Source organism: Cygnus atratus, chromosome 13 (genome assembly GCF_013377495.2).
Source record: "Cygnus atratus isolate AKBS03 ecotype Queensland, Australia chromosome 13, CAtr_DNAZoo_HiC_assembly, whole genome shotgun sequence".
Lineage (NCBI taxonomy): Eukaryota > Metazoa > Chordata > Aves > Anseriformes > Anatidae > Cygnus > Cygnus atratus.
This window is the reverse complement of record NC_066374.1, coordinates 11,612,315-11,628,692: the sequence shown is the minus strand read 5'-3', so window position 1 is coordinate 11,628,692 and position 16,378 is coordinate 11,612,315. Positions and strand designations below refer to the sequence as shown.

General features: G+C 57.2%; 2 protein-coding genes across 2 annotated transcripts in view; both read left to right on the top strand.

Moving 5' to 3' along the window:
* The first annotated feature begins 7,548 nt into the window (after positions 1-7,548).
* On the top strand, positions 7,549-13,603 carry GDPD2 (glycerophosphodiester phosphodiesterase domain containing 2). Its single transcript, XM_050713455.1, is given in 15 exon segments — positions 7,549-7,614; positions 7,617-7,735; positions 7,808-7,901; positions 8,113-8,172; positions 8,322-8,420; positions 8,759-8,852; positions 9,291-9,436; positions 9,838-9,920; positions 10,189-10,339; positions 10,836-11,051; positions 11,941-12,092; positions 12,385-12,532; positions 12,729-12,811; positions 13,240-13,370; positions 13,551-13,603. Coding segments are annotated over 15 exon segments (1,695 nt in total).
* A 1,031-nt stretch (positions 13,604-14,634) lies between these two features.
* The window catches only part of DLG3 (discs large MAGUK scaffold protein 3), a 76,019-nt gene continuing 74,275 nt past the window's right edge, over positions 14,635-16,378 (top strand). Inside the window, exon 1 of the mRNA XM_035541466.2 lies at positions 14,635-14,726. Within this exon, the coding sequence (XP_035397359.1) occupies positions 14,711-14,726 (16 nt within the window). The 5' untranslated portion in view covers positions 14,635-14,710. The remainder of the gene's footprint in view (positions 14,727-16,378) is intronic.

Below are 16,378 nucleotides of genomic sequence, written 5' to 3'. Positions count from 1 at the left end.
GTACAGGCTACTAGCTAGAAGTCCCCCACAACCTTTTACACTAGTTAAAGGCTCAGAGGAAAATTCACATAGAAGTTACTGAAATAGAGCAATTATGGATATTTAAAGTATGCATCTTTAACAGCCAAGTAAGAAAACAGAAGGCAGACAGAATTAGTTTTTTTCAGTTCTAGCATTTTAGATACATTAAGTAATTCAGAAGAATCTTTATTTAAACAAAGTTATTTATTACTGAATAAAGGCCTTAAATATACATAATAAAACAGATCATAAATGAATAAAATCATGAAGTTATACTTAAAGTGAACTAAGAAAGTTAAGGCAACCATTCTAGACCCCACTTTAAAATAATTTAAAAAGAAAAAAAAAAAAGCTTAAACCTACATATCAGTTTTTCCATAATACAACAACATCCCATCCCTACTACCCAAGCAAACACAAACACCACCTCCCTACCAGATTACTCACCACTCCCTAACAAGGGCCTTTTATATAAACCTACCCTTAGCACAGTGCTCTGGAGGCTGGTCCTATAAATTTGGCAATGGCAAACGGCTGCTGCTTATATACACCAGAGAGTTTGAGACAAGAAGCTGCTTCTGTCTGGTAAGTATGCCAGTTTTAGGGTTCTTCTTTCTTTCTAATAATTAAGCTGATAGCTTGTGCTACTTATAAAGTGTAGGATACAGCTACATTCTATATGTGGTGAAAGCTGCTTTTAAAGAAGTATTTGTCATAAGTGAGTTATCTCTCCTAAGATAACAGGAAATGTCCTAATTGCTCTGTGAAGCACTTTCTCTCTAATAATGAAAACTTGTAGGTACTGTAAGGAAAAATGCTGTAGCCTTGCAAGTATGATGGGACTATTACTGGCTGCAGCACATCATGACTCTCAAAAGTATCATCTGTCCTTAAATAACCTATCTGAGAATAAGGAAGTAACAGTCAATTAGGCAACTTTGCTCCCTTCCTCTGGATTTACAGCAAGAGGATAGTATCCCACAAGTGATGAGGCTAACAGGGTATTGGAAGCATTATTCTTAAAATAATGACTGATTTCAGCTGTTATCTATGTTGATGCTTAAATACAAAGTAAGGACTTAAGTGCTTGGGAGCTGGACCTATAACCTATTAGGTATTTGTTATAGTTTAAAAAATGAGTTTTTCTTTGTGAACTGCTTCTTAAATTAGCTTTTGACACAAAAACTGATTTAGAGTCTTATCCTATATAGACTACTGTTATATCCTCAGTGATGCTATAAGAAAGTATGTGGCTTAACTGTAAAATTAGCCAGCTGTAATGTCTTTATTAAAAGCTTCTGAAACAATGGGGAAATAAGCTTAGTTTAAGTAACAAATAGATTGTGGTCTATAGCATGCCTTACTATTATGATCTTGCATTGAATTTTATATCCTGAAAGAGAAAAAATGTAGTTCTACAGTAATCATAATTCTGAATAGAAGTTAGAGATGTGTCAGGAGCAAACGCTCTATTTTAAAGACTTACCTCCAATGCAACAATAATGGTATGTTTTAAGTTAGTAAATAATGTAGGGGGTGGAGGGGAGAAGAGAGAGGAAGAAGCTAAATACACATGATAATGTAGTAGAGCAATTGAAGTAAGCAGTAGACACAAGGTGTTTGTTTATTGGCAAGGGAAATACAATATTTTTCTGGAAAAACATAAGTACTGGCCATGGAACAGCACAACCCACTGACTCTGCTCTAGAGTCATCATACATTTCAATGCAGGGCAAGTGGGGCTGGATCCGTGGGGTATGTGTCTGTATTGCTTCATTCAGTAAGTTGTGTCTACAGTGTAATTTCCAGTAAAGCTCTCTATCTATACAAAGGCAAGTGACTAACTAGAAACACAATTGTGTTATAATTAAATCAATCAGTTCCTTTGTAGACAATACAAAAAAATAAGAATAGTTTCAAATTATGTGCAAGTATACCCTGGGACTACCTCCTATCATGTCTTAAATGTAATACTTAAGATTTGCTTTGTTTGTTATTGTGTGGCTTCAGTTAAATATGCAATGATAAGGCAATTAGGAAATGACAAATGATAAACATCTTCAAAGTCTAAACTAGTTTACGTTCCAAAAAGAGAATTCTACATCTAAACAAAACCAATTATTTCAGTCTTAGGAACCATCAACAAAGTATAACATGTAAATCTTACAGGGCAGATCTCTAATAGAGATAACAGAATCTGGTAACTAAACTTTTTTAATGAAAGCAAAACTTCCTTGTTGAACTCTTTTCCTTCTTTCCCCTCCTCCAGGGACTCAAAGAAAAACCTCGTTTGCATTGCTATAGCTTTAGATATGCCATGTTACTCTTCCCTAAAGTTAATTTCCTGTTTATCAGCGCCCAATCTGAGGTCTGCTGTGGTGTGCATCATGAACTCTTAACGCTCTCTAGCATTTGATCCTCAGAGCTCCTGCCATTAATCTCAATTACAACAACGAATGATTAGCACTTACAAAAATCAGTCCATGCTGTTTTCATGTACTTTGAAAACGAAAAATGTAAGGACCACCCATGAAAAGTTTCAGTCAAGTGATTTGCCTTGTATCATACAAACTCAGTGATGGGAGATGAAATAAAATCAATTCTCCAGAGAGGATTTTCCCTATCCTTAACAATACTCTCACAATCTATACTCTAGATCTGCTTAACTACCAGACTCCTGGTGTGGAGGGAAACCTATCTGATAAGCTTGTTCACCACAGACTTTAATTCCTTGAAGGGTTCTGGCCTTCATGAAAAAGCAATCCCAACCATTGAGCTTAGGGCTGTGATCCACACCCCCTTAGGTTGGCAGTTTACTTCTGGGTAATTATTTCTGGCAACTCAACGTCTCAATGTGCCTATGCAAGGTAGTTTCTAATGTAACCACATCTATGTTACTGCTGTTTATCAACAAGTAGGGATCTGTAGATTCATAATGGAGATATCTTTGCCTTCTCCTATTAGCTTATGTGGGTCAGTTGCCAGCTGGGGTGGAAGTCTGTGCCTCTGGCTCTGGTGGTGCACTGAGTTTTCATTGTTTGTTACATGCTGAGCGAGTATGGAATAATGATTATAGAAACGTGTTTTCTTCACGGGTCTTGACTCCTTTAGGAGATTAAATAAAAGCACAGAATTCCCTAAAACGGTCAAATTACCTGTTTCTTGTAGGATAGAAGCGGTACAGTGAAAGACGCATCCCAAGGGTGACTTGCAGCAGCGCTCGGCTCAGCACGCTGCTGGTCGCCATTGCCCGCGCGAGGGCCCGAAATGTGCGTAAGAGCAAACTAGGTGTAACCGCACGTCGCTTCCAGGGGCCTTTGGCAGCACCGAAGCGCCCCGAGCCCGGTCTCCCCGCGACAGGGACACGGTTTGGGAGCCCCCGGGCGAGGCGGCGGCAGCGCGGGCCGAGGCCGCCCCCTGGCGGCGCTGAGCGACGTGCCGCCTGCCCGCACCCAACATGGCGCCCGCCCCGTACGGTCCCTTAAGCGACGCCACTGCCCGCACTCAACATGGCCGCACCCTGCCGCCCAGCGGCGGGGGGGAAATGGCCGCTGGTTGCCAGGGAGCTGAAAGGCCTCGCAGCAGCGGGGCTGCCGCCGCTCCCGTCCGAGCTCGGGGCAGCCCGGGGCCGGGAGGTGGCTGCAGGACCACAGTGCGGGGCGGCCGAGCCGCGGACCGGCGGTGGCGGCTGTGCAGCAGTGCCCTCTGCGGGGCGGAGACGGCCCCTGCACGCCTGGTCCAGCCCTGGGTGTCCCGCGGGGTCTGCCCCGGGCTCCCCCTCTTCCCGTGTAACCTCAGCCTCTCTGCTCGTGCTCGGGTTTTCCCGCTGCCTAAGCTGTTTCTTGGCTGAAGTGGTCCTTCATCCTTCCCTGGTGCACGTCTTCACCGATTTATAACCTGCAGTCCAACATAAAATATCTTTACTGGTGACACAGGCTCCTTCTCCGTTCCTTTGCACACCGGGGGCTCTGGCCCAGCCAGCAGAGCTGTGTAACAGCACCTGGCGAGCTTTGCTTCCTGCTCTGTGGCACCAGTGTTGGTCTGTGCCATGGACAAATCTTGCTGACAGCTGCTCACAGCTGACTGTTTCGGTGGCCTCTGCTCCCTGCCAGCTGGGTTCAGTGACATTCTTGGTCATCGCAGTGGCATTCTTCCTCTCTGCTTACTCCTTTGGGAGTGGGGCAATTAAGGTTATTACGCCACTATCAACGCCTGCAGTGCTCCAATCCATATGCTGATAAGGCCTTGCAGATGTACTTAATCAGCACATTCTGCAGAGCTATTTGCTGGTTTGTGCCAAAGACGTAAACAGTGGCATAGAACAAGAACAGCTGTAAGGGTGAGTAGTGAAACATCTGTCCAGCCTGGCAGTTGCCATGTCCCTGCAAGAAGCTGTCATTTCCCTGTCAATCGATGCTCTCAGCTCCATTGCAGGTTGTGGAAGATCATGGGGAAGGGTCCGACTCTCTGTTGGCACCATGGACTACAGCTGTGCTGACACCTGGAGCAGAGGACACAGCTGTGCCAGGGGGATGGAGGGAATTGCCCTGTCCATCTGTTGTCTTGGAGCCTCCTTTATCTGTTGCTTTGGCAAAGTTTGGGTGCATTACCTCTGAAGCATTTCCCATGGTTAAAGACAAGAAACTGCTTCTACCTCTGCCTCAGTACGCTTCTGTCCTGGGCTTCCTATGCAAGGAAGGGAAAAGCCTCCCTCGCATGAGGGGCTCTGAGCAGCTTCTCGCTGAAAGGCCCAGCAGTGCCAGCAGCTGCCTTCATCCTCCCTCCCTGCTCCCACAGCCTTAATCCTCCCTGTGCGTGGGCTGCCTGCAAACTCCCCTGCGCCGAGCCGTGCCGCCCCGCGGGGCCCCTTCCCCGCTTCCTGAGCGACCACAAAGACCCAGGCACAAAAGGCTCTCCCGGCACCCTCCCTGACCCCCCGGCAGCAGTCCGCCCTCGCCGGCCTGTGCAGGCCTGCAGGCGGCACCGGCAGCCCCGCCAGGCCACGAACACACCCAGCAGGGTGTGAGCGGGCGGCACGGAGCCGAGTTGCGCACCAGCACCCGCCTGGGAGCTCAGCCCCGCGCTCACCTGGCCACCCAGTGCCCGCTGTGGGAGCCCAACAGGGAGCAGGTATTTCCCTGGGGGAAGCACCAAGGGGGTGGCAGTGATGCTGGTGGGGCAGCAAAAGGGGAAGGGGTGTGTGGGGGTATTGCCCTGCTGGGGGGTTGGGGGGAAAGGAGCTGTCTGTGTTGCTCCCACAGGCTCTGGAGAGTGGCGATGGTGAGCACAGGGGGATGTGGGGTGGGAGGCTGGGAGTGGGGTCTTGTGCTGCTTTTGCTGCTTTGGGATCCCTCCCCCACTGGGCTCTGCTTGCCCTCTGATGGGGACAGCAGGGTTGGGGACGCTGGCCAGGTTCTGCGTGACGTGTGGCACAGTGGGTGAGCAGGTGGCACCCAGCCCTGCTTCTGGCCACCTGATTGTCCTGCACCAGCACCCGGGTGGTGTGGGGGCTCCCCACGGGGCTGTGAGCATGTACGCTGCTGTGTCAGCGGCTTTAGCAATGTTATCTCATCCCAGCAAGCCCTCTGTGCTCGGGCTGGCTGCGTGCCTTGAAGCTGTCTGCTGGGAGCTGAAGGAGGGCTGCTTACACCCCCAACGGTCCCCAGCTCCCCCCATGGAGCTGTAGTTGAAGCTGTGCAGCATCCGCTGCCTGTCCAGCCCACCTGTTTGGGACCTGTGCCCTGTGCAATGGTGATGCTTGGTGACGTTTGGCACTGCCGCTGCAGTCCAGCCCTGGGATAGGGGAACGGGAGGGGCAGTTTCCCTCCGATCCCCCTGCAGTACTTTCAGTACCCTCCCGGTCGCTCCGGTGGGGTAGGTGTGTGGCCAGTCCCGCGCTGCTGCTGCCAGGTTCCGGTCCTTGGTCCCCTGCCAGGCTCAGCTGTGAGGTAGACAGCACGGGGCTGAAGTTCAGCTAGTGACCACAACCACTCCCGCTGTACTTTGTACCCTGTGTGAGAGCCAGCTGGTGTCGTGACAGCGTTCCTCTGGTGCCAGCAGCTGCCTAGTGCCCAGCTGGTTTGAGCAGTGAGAAGGGGTCAGGATCAAGTGCCAGGGGATGCTGGCTGAGCCCACTGCTCCCTGGTGAAGTGGTACAGCAGGACAAGCAGTAACGGAGATGGGGTTTTCGGGCATGAATAAAGGCAAGCGCCTTATTTTTTTGCCTGCTTCCTGCAGCTGAGCACTAGGAGTGCGGGGACCACGGCAAAGCTTCCCAGCCCTCCTCCCCTTGCCGGTGTGTGAGGAGCCCTGCACGCAGGCTGGGCTCTTGCAGTGCCTGCGGCCCTTGCAGCTGGGGGTGCTGAGGCTGCCGGAGCCTGGAGCCTGCTGAACTGGTTGTGCTGCATTGCCCTCCCTGGGCACCGCCGCTTGTCCTGGCACCGCACCTCGCCTGGGGCTATGGCCAGCAGCTCCGCTAAGTCCTGGGGCTCTGGGGCAGCTGCTGTTAGCTGGAGCCGGGCTGTTGTAGTGCCCCATCCCCGTGGGGGCCGGGTGGCAGGAGGTGTGTGCCGACACGCTGTGTGCATCCCTTGCAGGATTGTGACCCATTGGCCTGCGACTGCCCTGCGCTATGGCTGATCCCCCCGGCTGCTGCCGCCCCTGTGCCACCTGCCTGCTCTGCCTCTACAGCTGCCAGTGGATCACTGCCAAGGAGGAGAAGAGGAGGGGCCTGAGAACCACCAAGGTGATGCCATGGGAGATGCTGAGCTGGGGCTGGCCAACCTCTGTGTGGGGAGCTTCAGAGTGGTGGGGAAGGGCTGAGCCCCCCAGCCCAGATGTTGGGCTCCCGGCCCCATACCACTGGTCCTGAGCCCCAGGAGAGCCTGGGGTGCTCTGGAACCCTCTCTGCCCAAGGGGCTAACAGTGGGAGAGAGATGCGAGGGTGTCAGGGAGAGCATGAGCTGTTTTCCTACTAGGTGACGAGAAAGGCAGCGCAGCAGTGTGAGTCTGAGCCCCAGCCATCCCCTGCCCAGCTGGGCGCACGTCTGCGGCAAAGCTCGCACGTGCCTGGGCGGGCAGGTCCTTGGGCACAGGGTGCCTCTCGAGGCACGTGGAAGGCACGGTTCCCGGGCAGGGTGCATCCCCACGGGGGTGCTGGCAGGGGGTGTCCCCAGTGATTTATAACCCGGGAGGGGTGAGGCCCTGGGATTTTCTGAGGTCTCCAACTCCCATGGGAGCGGCTGCGCTGCTGCTTGCCCCGTCTTGCCTGGAATGCGAGAGCTGGTCCAGGCTGCCAGGTGTCCCGCTCAGCACCTGGCACCTCTGTGCACATGCAGAGCTAGGGATGGAGACCTTGAAGCTGGACCTGCCTTTAGCTGGGTGGGCAGGAGCTGTCTGGGGGCTCAGAGCCGCCACTGCAGTTCTGGGCCACAGCACCCTTCTCTGCCCAGCCCTTCCAGTTAGACCAGCCCATGCTCAGCCCAGCTAACAGGACAGCACCTGGTCCCTGCCCCTGCTGCAGGCTGGATGCTCCCTGGGGTCTCAGCACTAGCCGTGCGCTGGGTGCCCTGCAGATGAGTGCATGGTTGTCCTCTCTCTCTGGCTTTCAGTGTGACTGCAGCTGGTTCCTCTTCCTCTTCTGCGTCTTTCTCTTCACGCTGGTGTGGCTCTACTTTGCCATCATCATCCTCAATGATTTCCACAACTTCAATGAGTGAGTAGGATCCCCCATCCAGCCTTGCTCCCCACACGCCCCCATCCCTCTGACCATCCCCTTTGCTTGCAGGTTCATCTTCAAGCAGCAGAAGCTGTGGCTGGACTGGTCCCTGGTCCTGCTGATAGCAACGGCAGTGCTCATCACCTACTCAACTGTGCTGCTGGTGAGCCTCGCCGATCCCCCCTGGGCTGCCAGGTGATGGATCCGTGCTGGGCACGGGCCAAGTGGAGCCTGCAGCATCCAAGCCTGTGTGGCTGGAGACCCTGCATGTGTTCAGGGGCCTGGGTTCCTGTGGGAAGGCTGGGTCTTGTGCCCTTTTAGGGCTGAGGTATGGGGTACAGCCCAGCTCTGATGTCTCCTCCTTTTTCTTGCAGGTCCTTGCTTTGTGCTTGCAGCTCTGCGGCCAGCCCTTGAAGCTGCACTGGCTGCACAAGGTGAGAGGCTGGTGCAGAGAGATGCTGCCAGCCCTGGCCAGCCCCATGCCACGTGTGTTCTCTGCCCAGACCCTCTCCTGCAGCTTTCTGCTCCTGGGCAGCAGGATGTTATATGTGCACCCCTAACTGCCCTGTGCCCTGCCCCACAGACCCTGCTGATCATAACTGCCCTCGTGGTGGCCGCGGCCTTCACAGGGCTGGGAATAAAGTGGGCGGAGGAGTGGAAAAGCGCACGCATCTCCCTGCAGGTGAGTCAGCTCGATGTCAGGGACACCCCCACTGTCCCATTACCTGACTTGAGGGGATGAGATGCAGGGTGGTGCCTGGACCCCTCAGCAGGGCTGTGTGCTGTGGGGGTTAACCCCTGCTTCAGTCTGGACTGTGCAGCCCTGCCTGGAGCAGTTGCAGTCAGGTCATGGATGGTGGTGGGACTGGAGGGGCACCCTGTCCTTCCCTCTCTGGCACTCTGCCTCTTCCAGTGGCACTAGCTGCACAAGCAGCTAGTGATCCCTGCCATTGGACCACGTAGATTTTGGGGGCAAGGGCTGGGCTGGTGCTGGCTGACACCCTGCCTTTGCCTCCCCAGGAGACAGGTCCCTTCCTGCATATTGGAATCGTGGGGGGAATGACGCTCCTTGCCTGGCCACTGGCCAGCGTCATCTACCGCACCCACAACACAGGTAACCCCCCCGAGCTCCCCACCTCTCCCTGTGGCTGGGTGCCCAGCCTCCTGCACCCCACTGAGCAGCACTGGCAGCAGAGCAGTGTACAGGGTGCAGTAGGAACAGGTCCTCAGGACTTAGTCTGGTAGTGATGCATCACCCCTGCTCATATTTGTTGCTCATCATACCTGGCCCTTGGTGGAGCTTCAGCCCTGACTGCTTTGAAGCTGGAGGAGAGGTACAGATGGCACACTGGGTCCTGCAGAAGTCCTGGGTTAGGACGCAAGGGCATGTGGGGGGCTGAGAAAAAACCTGCAGTGTTCTTGAGGCTGGGGATGCAATATTTGACCTAGGGTAGCCATAAGTGAAAGCTAAGTGAGACAGCCTTGGGTTGTTCCTAGCAGCTCCCAGAATGCTTCCTGTGTACCTCACTCCACATTCTGTCTGTGCCTGCAGGTCTCAAGGTGTTTCTGCTGCTTGCGTACTGTGCAGTGATGATCGCGCTGTACCTGGCTCCCCTGGGAATCACCTCCCCTTGCATCATGGAGGAGAACCAGCTGCCCCCCAAGCCAGCCCTGGTTGGCCACCGAGGAGCCCCCATGGTAAGCGACAGCGCCTGCAGCGTGCTGCCACGGGGCTCAGGGTGATGGGCAGGCTGTCCCTGGCTCTGAGGCACTGGCACTGGACCCTTGCTGCTGCACCCTGGCTGAAAGGGGTGCCTGGGCCAGCACAGGGCTGGAGGAGGTGGGTGAGGAGCGTGGGCGCTGCTTGCTGAGCTCTGCTGGACCAGGAGCAGGTAACTGCAGAGAGCTGGACTGTGTAGCAGGCTGGGAAATGGAGACCAGACATGCTTTGCACCCATCCCTCTTCAATTCCCCACCACACCAGGGTTACATAAGTCCTCTTGTGGGTGCCCTAATGCTCAGCTGAGCTGCTGGGTGCTGTCTGCAGCCAAGTGGGTGAGTGCCTGCCCCTTCCTGTGCTGACACCACTTCCTTGACAGCTGGCCCCCGAAAACACCCTCATGTCACTGCAGAAGGCGGTGGACTGCAATGTGCAAGTCTTTGAGACGGACGTCATGGTGAGGTAAAGGGGCAGCAGGGGCTTGGAGGGTGGAAGGGGCCTGTGATCCCAGGACACTGCCTGCCATGTGGGTGCACTGGGAGCAAACCTGCAGGACTGATACAGCTTGCATTTGGTGTTAGACCTGTTAAAGGGCTCTGCCATTCCCACCTCCCCAGCATGGGGCTGCATTGGGGGCTATGCTTAGAGTGGCTAGGAGGGGGTAGAAATGCTGAGGCAGGGTTAGGAGGCAAACAGCATGTGACAGCCTCCCTCTCTGCTCCTTTGACAGTGCTGATGGGGTCCCATTCCTCATGCACGATGAGAAGCTCACCAGGACCACTGATGTGCAGAAAGTGTTCCCTGAGAGAGCTGACATGAACAGCACTGCCTTCAACTGGACAGACCTGCAGCAGCTCAATGCTGGCAGATGGTTCCTGGAGGTCAGGATGGGCGCACTGGGGGGCAAGCGAGAGCCCTGTCCTGGGGAGCACTCCCTTTGCAGATACCTGAGCAAGGTGCAGGAGCACTTCCATGCCTGCACAAATCCCTGGGGTGCAGTTACACCCTGTGCTGGCTGCTGCAGCTGGGGTTTGCTCTGACTCCGCAGCTGAGTCACGGGGAGGCTGGTTTGAGGGCAGATGTCTGATGTGCCCTGACAGTGCTTGTGCTGAGCTGTGCAGCCTGCCTGGGCTTGGAGGCAGCTGTGGCAATGCTCTCCAGGTGACTAACAACCTGCTGAATGCCCACAGGTGCTGGGGCTGCTGGAACAGGGCTGTTAGCAGGGAGAAGGGGAGAAATGCCCTGTGGATGTGCAGGCAAATGAGCCCTGTGCCCCTCCACAGAGAGGCCAGGATGGGAGGCTAGAGCCATTACAGGCATGAGTCTGGGAGATGGAGGCTTGCAGGCTCTGCATGGCTGACTCTCTCTCTGTTGCAGCGGAAACCATTTCCCACTGTGCAAAGCCTTTCGGGTGGCGATCGTGCCTTGGTGGATGAGCAGAGGATCCCGTCCCTGGAACAGGCACTAGAGGCAGCTAAGGAGAGCAATATCTCTATCATGTTTGACCTTCGGCCAGAGAACCACAGCGATTACTGGAGCTTTGTCAATGCCACCCTGGATGTCATCTTAAAGTCAGGCATCCCGCTGCAGCAGGTGAGCTGGCCTCCACCCTGCTGCTGCTGGGCCCTGCTGTCACCCCGCTGCTCTGCCACCCAAAGCACCCCCCACTGCCCTGCGCACCCCATCACCACATGTGCTCCTTGCTGGGCATCCTGTTGCACAACGGACCCTGGAGCAGCTGTTGGCTAGGTCCAGACATAGCCCTGATAGAGATCCTGGGGATTTCCAGCTGTGAGATGTTGCCAATAATTAATAGAGGTTAATGCCCAAAGCTTCAGACCCCTGCAAATACTCTGATTCCCCACTACTGGCCACCCCGGTGTGTAAACTCAGTTTAACTGAGTTAAACTCAGTCAAGGGAGGGGAGCACAAGAGCATGAAACAAGTGCTCGTATTTCCACCTCCCTACACTGCACCGCACCTCTCCCTGCAGCTCCTTGACTTGCTGCAATCTCCTCACTTTCCTTTGCACTTCACCCAGCCTCCGCAGCGCAAGACACGTTCTGCCCTGCAGGGATGAATTAGCACCCAATTTGCTTTCACTCTTGGCTCTTTGGGAATTCAGGGCATAGCAAAAGCTTCCACTATAATGTTGGTCCAGGGTATATTCTTGCTGCAGAACTGGGGCCAAAAGGATGCCCTGCTTGATCTATTCAAGCACCCAGAATGACATAAATGTCTTGCTGCAGCTTTCTTAGGCTGGAGTTGCTTTCCCCTTGCAGTGGGGTTTGTTGTGCTTGCTTTTTGGCTGGGACAAACTCCTAGGAGTCTGCCCTGGCTGAGATCCTCCTGGGAGACCTGAGCATGGAGTTGGGCAGGAAGCAGCTGTCAGAGCAGGCAGCGTGTGCCTGGGTCTGCAGGGAGGTCTCTGGAGCGCTCGGGGGTGCCTCTTCCCTGAATGTGCTCCCTGGCTCTTGCCTAGGTCCTGTGGCTGCCGGATGGGTTCAGGGAGCAGGTCAAAGAGAGAGCTCCAGGCATCCAGCAAATTTATGGCCGGAAGAGGCTCCAGGATGAGAAGGAGCCACTGTGGCGTGTCAACCTGCCCTACCAAGACATGAGCTTTGAGGAAATCAGGTGAGAGCAGCAGGCTGCGATGCAAGGTCAGGGCACGGTCCCAGCTCTGTCCCAGGGTCTGGCAGAGGTGAGGTCCCACCAAGGCCACGCGTGCCCCACCAGGCAGGGCTGGGGATGGAGCTGGCTGCCATCCTCTGCCTGGCCAGCAAATCTGCCCTGGGTCTGGCTCTCCAGGCAGTTCTCCCACGTGGCTGTAAGTGCTGGATAGCATCCCAGACATCCCTCTCCGGCTGTGAGCCCGGTGTGCTGGCACCCCGCTGTCTGCCGTGCTGACCTGGCTCTCCCTGTGCAGGCAGTACCGCCGGGACAATATCTCGGTCAACTTGTATGTGGTGAACCAGCCCTGGCTCTTCTCCGTCCTGTGGTGCTCAGGGGTGAGCTCTGTCACTACCAATGCCTGCCAGGTGCTGAAGGAGATGGAACGCCCCATCTGGCTGCTGGTAAGTGAAACCTCTGTTTTCAACAAGCCTTGTACAGCACAAGGATGTGGGTCCCATCCTGCAGCTGCCAGCAGGGTGGGCTTTGTCCCATGCTTTGCTGCTGTGGCAGCGTGACCCTGCAGAGGACTGCTGGCATGGTGGGCTGCGTGGTGCCACCAGCACGGTGCTCACGGCTTGGCTCATTGCCTCCTTGCAGCCCAGCAGCACATACCTCATGATTTGGATTGTCGTGGACTGTGTTTCCTTCCTGATGATTCTCTGGGCCTTCCTCTTGCTGAAGTAAGTTTGACCCCTGGGGCAGCCTCAGGGGAGGTTGGGGTGGGCCCTGGGTGGCTGGTGAGTCCCTAAATCTGTAGTATCTGCTGCCACCCACCCTGCACTCAGATCCTGAGGTCCTCTCCCATCTGGTTGGGTGAGACAAAAGTGCATGGAGGCAGCTTTTTTTTGTGCAGCCTGCTGCTAAAAATCTGACCTGACCCTCCCCTAAGCTGCTGGATGCCTTTGGCCTGCACTCACTACCTTGCTGTGCTCACAGGCCAGGGGCTGAGGGACCTTGGGCTTCCTCTTGTACCAGTGCCACATCTGCCAAGAGCAGATTCCTGTGGACTGGGTCCTGTGGGGCCCTAGAGTCTGCGGCTGGGAGCTTGGGGGAGGGTTGGGAGGGGCACGGACTGAAGCACTAACATCGATCCCACTCCATCTCCTAGGAAATGCTCCCAGAGAAGGCAGCCAGTGGGTAAGTGCATGGATACCAGCTCCCCTCTTCCTGGGGGCCTCCCCCCGCCGGCTGGCAGCCCGCTCCAGCGGGGCGTGATGGAGCTGAACGGGTTGGCGGAGGGCAGGGAATCCCAGCACAGGGAGCTCTGGTCCCGCCCTTAGCAAACAGTCCTGTGGGGTGGTGCTGGGGAGTCCCGCGCTCCCCAAGTCCCTTCAAACCGGCTTTTCAGGCAGCTCTACCTGTCGCTGCGGGATGGTGGCTGCCCGCACTGACTGTTTTCTTTCTCTCTGGTCCCCGCAGAGTCTGAGACGGACGTGCTGCTCACGAAGATCAACAGCCTGATGCAAGATTGACCCCTCCAGCCTGCATCAGCCGTGGGGAGGGGCAGACAGACGTGCGCAGCTCAAGCAGGGAGTGTTCCTCTGGCCAGCTTCGAGGCTGCTTTTCTTTGTAGACTCCTTCCTGAGCTTGCAGTTCCTGGCTCCTCGCGTGGTGCAGAACTGCCCTCATCTGAAAAGACCTGGCACTGTGTCCCCTGCTCCTGCTGGCAGTGAGGGGACAGAGCCTGGGTGGGGGGGTTGCTGGTGCTGGCCTGTGCCCTAGGGGCTGAGCTTTCTTCCAGCCATGCTGGGGTCAAGACCTCGGCTTTGGGATGCCGGTTCAAAGGCTGGTGGGATTTCGAGGCACTGTTTGGTGCAGGTGTATGGCAGTCTCAGCCTGTCACCACTACCTCCGGTGACAGGGCCACCTTGTTTAAAGTGCTGCTGCCCACGGGGCATGAGGAATTAGGACTGGATGCAGTAGGGGAGTGGGATGCAGGAGCCCCGCTGCTGCCTTCATGCCTGGGGGCCAGGGTACCAGCTGCCCCCACAGCCCCTGCCTGTGCTGCTGGTGCTGGGGTGGGGGGGGAAAGGGGCTGGGGGTGGAGGGGGCTGGCTGGGCCACGGCCCCCCGGGGCCGGGAGCACTGTTACTCAGCATCGGGCACTTTGCGGCGGGGCCTCGACCTCCCTCGCTCCTCCTTATTTATGTCAATAAACGTGCTGAGAGGTAGCCGGGCCCGGCGGCGGCGAGGACCGCTTCCTCCTCCCCCTGCCTGCGGCGGCGCCAGCCGGGGCTGGGCTGCGCCGTGCCCGGCTCGGGGCAGGCGGCGATGCGCGGTGCGGCCGTGCCACCTAGTGCCGGCACCGGGGAGCGACACCGGGCCGGGGGGGTGGGGGGGGGAGCGGCGGGGACACCGGACCGGGCGGGCCCGGGGGCTGCAGCTACCCGTGCGGAGGAGGCCGGCGGAGCCCCAGCCCTGTGCCGGGGGGAGGCTGGCGGGCGCTCCCGGAGGCGGTGCCGGCGGCGGGGGTGGGAAGCGGGTGGCGGGGGCGGCTCCGGTTCCCGCTGGGCGGGGCAGGCGGCGCGGCCGCTCCCGGGCTGGCACCGAGCGGAGCGGCCGCCGGTCGCGGCGGAGCGATGATCCGCAGGGAAGGTAAGGAGCGCCCTGCCCTGCCCTGCCCCGCCGTGCCCTGCCCTGCCCGCCGCACCGGGCACCGCGGCTCAACAAGTGGCCGCCCCGCCGGTACCGGAGAGCTGCGCCCCCCGGGCTCCGTCGTGGCGCCGCCGCGGCTCGGGGAGCGTGGCCGCGGGGTGCTGAGAGCCGCACCCTGGGGTGCTGCGGGAGGGGGCGTGGGGGGGGGGGACGAGGAGGAGGAGGAGGAGGGACGCTGCCGGTCGGCGCGGGGTGCGCCCCGAGATTGGGGGGGGGGGGGGGCCGGCACCGGCCGCTCCTTCCTGGGGGTGCAGGAGGGGCCGGGGCTGCCCCCCCCGGGTTTGGGGTGCGGGGTCACCCTGCTCCCGTCCCGCGTCTCCCGCTGCTCCTGCACGGCACGGGCTGGGGCGGGATGTTCGCGCCGGCTTCCCGGTGTGTGTCCTGACGGGGTGGCCCCAGTTCTCCTCCTGCCTCTTTAGCCTCTGCCGATAAGGTGAGGAATGACCAGGCGAAGATGACTCAACCCCGCTCGCAGGAGGCTGGGCAGTTCGTGAAGCTGCCGCCTGATCCTGCGGAGAAGGAAGCGCTTGGTGCTAGCACGGGGCTGGGACGCCCGTAAAGCCCGATGAATCCGGAGGGCTGGGAAGCGGGAAGTCCCTGCTTTTCCCAAAGCCGGCGTGGAGCCCAGCTCTGAGCAGGGGCGACTCACACTTCCCCAGACTCCTTTCTCTTCTCCTCCCACGTTGAGTCAGTGTGGGCTGGTGGCACAGGCGAGCCCCCTTTCCCTTTCAGGAGTGGGGAGGAGAGCCCGTCGGGGCGAGCTGGGACGGCAGGTGGCACGCGCCCTGCCAGACACAGGCCCCCTTGTCTGGTGACCTGAATTCCCTGCCGAGAGCCCTGGGACAAGCAGGCCGTCCTTTCTGCATGAGTTCCTGGGTCAAGAGATGAGCCCCTGACAGTGGCGGGATGCCTCCCCCGCCTCCTCACACAGACGCCCTTTGTCTGCGGGCTGCCGGCGTGACAAAGGGAAATATTCAGTGGCAGGGCCGGGACGGGCTCAAGGTCCGTGGGAGCTCCCCACCCATCCGATATGGGTCGCATCTGGGGCTGGCGCTGGATTTTGCCCAGCTATGGAACTGAGCTTGGCAGCCCCGCACGTCTGCCCAGAGAAGCATGGGGCCACCCTGGCACAGGGAGATCGCAGCTCCGCTACTTCGGGTCCGAAATTGTCCCACGGCTATGATGAGCCAAGTTTTCACAGCAGCCTCCTGCTCCCCTCCCGGCCAGCATCCCTCCTTCCCTCTTCCTTCCCTGCTGTGTCTCCTGCTGACCCAAGGCTGCTCGCTGCCTGGAGCAATTCTCACACTTCACCATGTAAAGTTTTTCTGCTCGTGAAGCTGAGCTGTTTGCAACATCTTGTGAACGGGGCAGCTGCAGCTGCACTCATCTTTGCTATGGCCATCTAGCCCCTCGTGGGAGAGTGTGCAGCACCTCGTGGTAATGCTAGCAGCCCTGTGCAACGGGGATGTGTCTGCCTCCTGAACAGCTTCTCTGCCTGGCTGGGAGTAGCAGTGGTGCTCAGGGTGCCTGCAAGGACATCAGCACAGGTCTAGCTCTGATTTTCAGGGTCAAGGAAGGCCAGCATGCAAGAT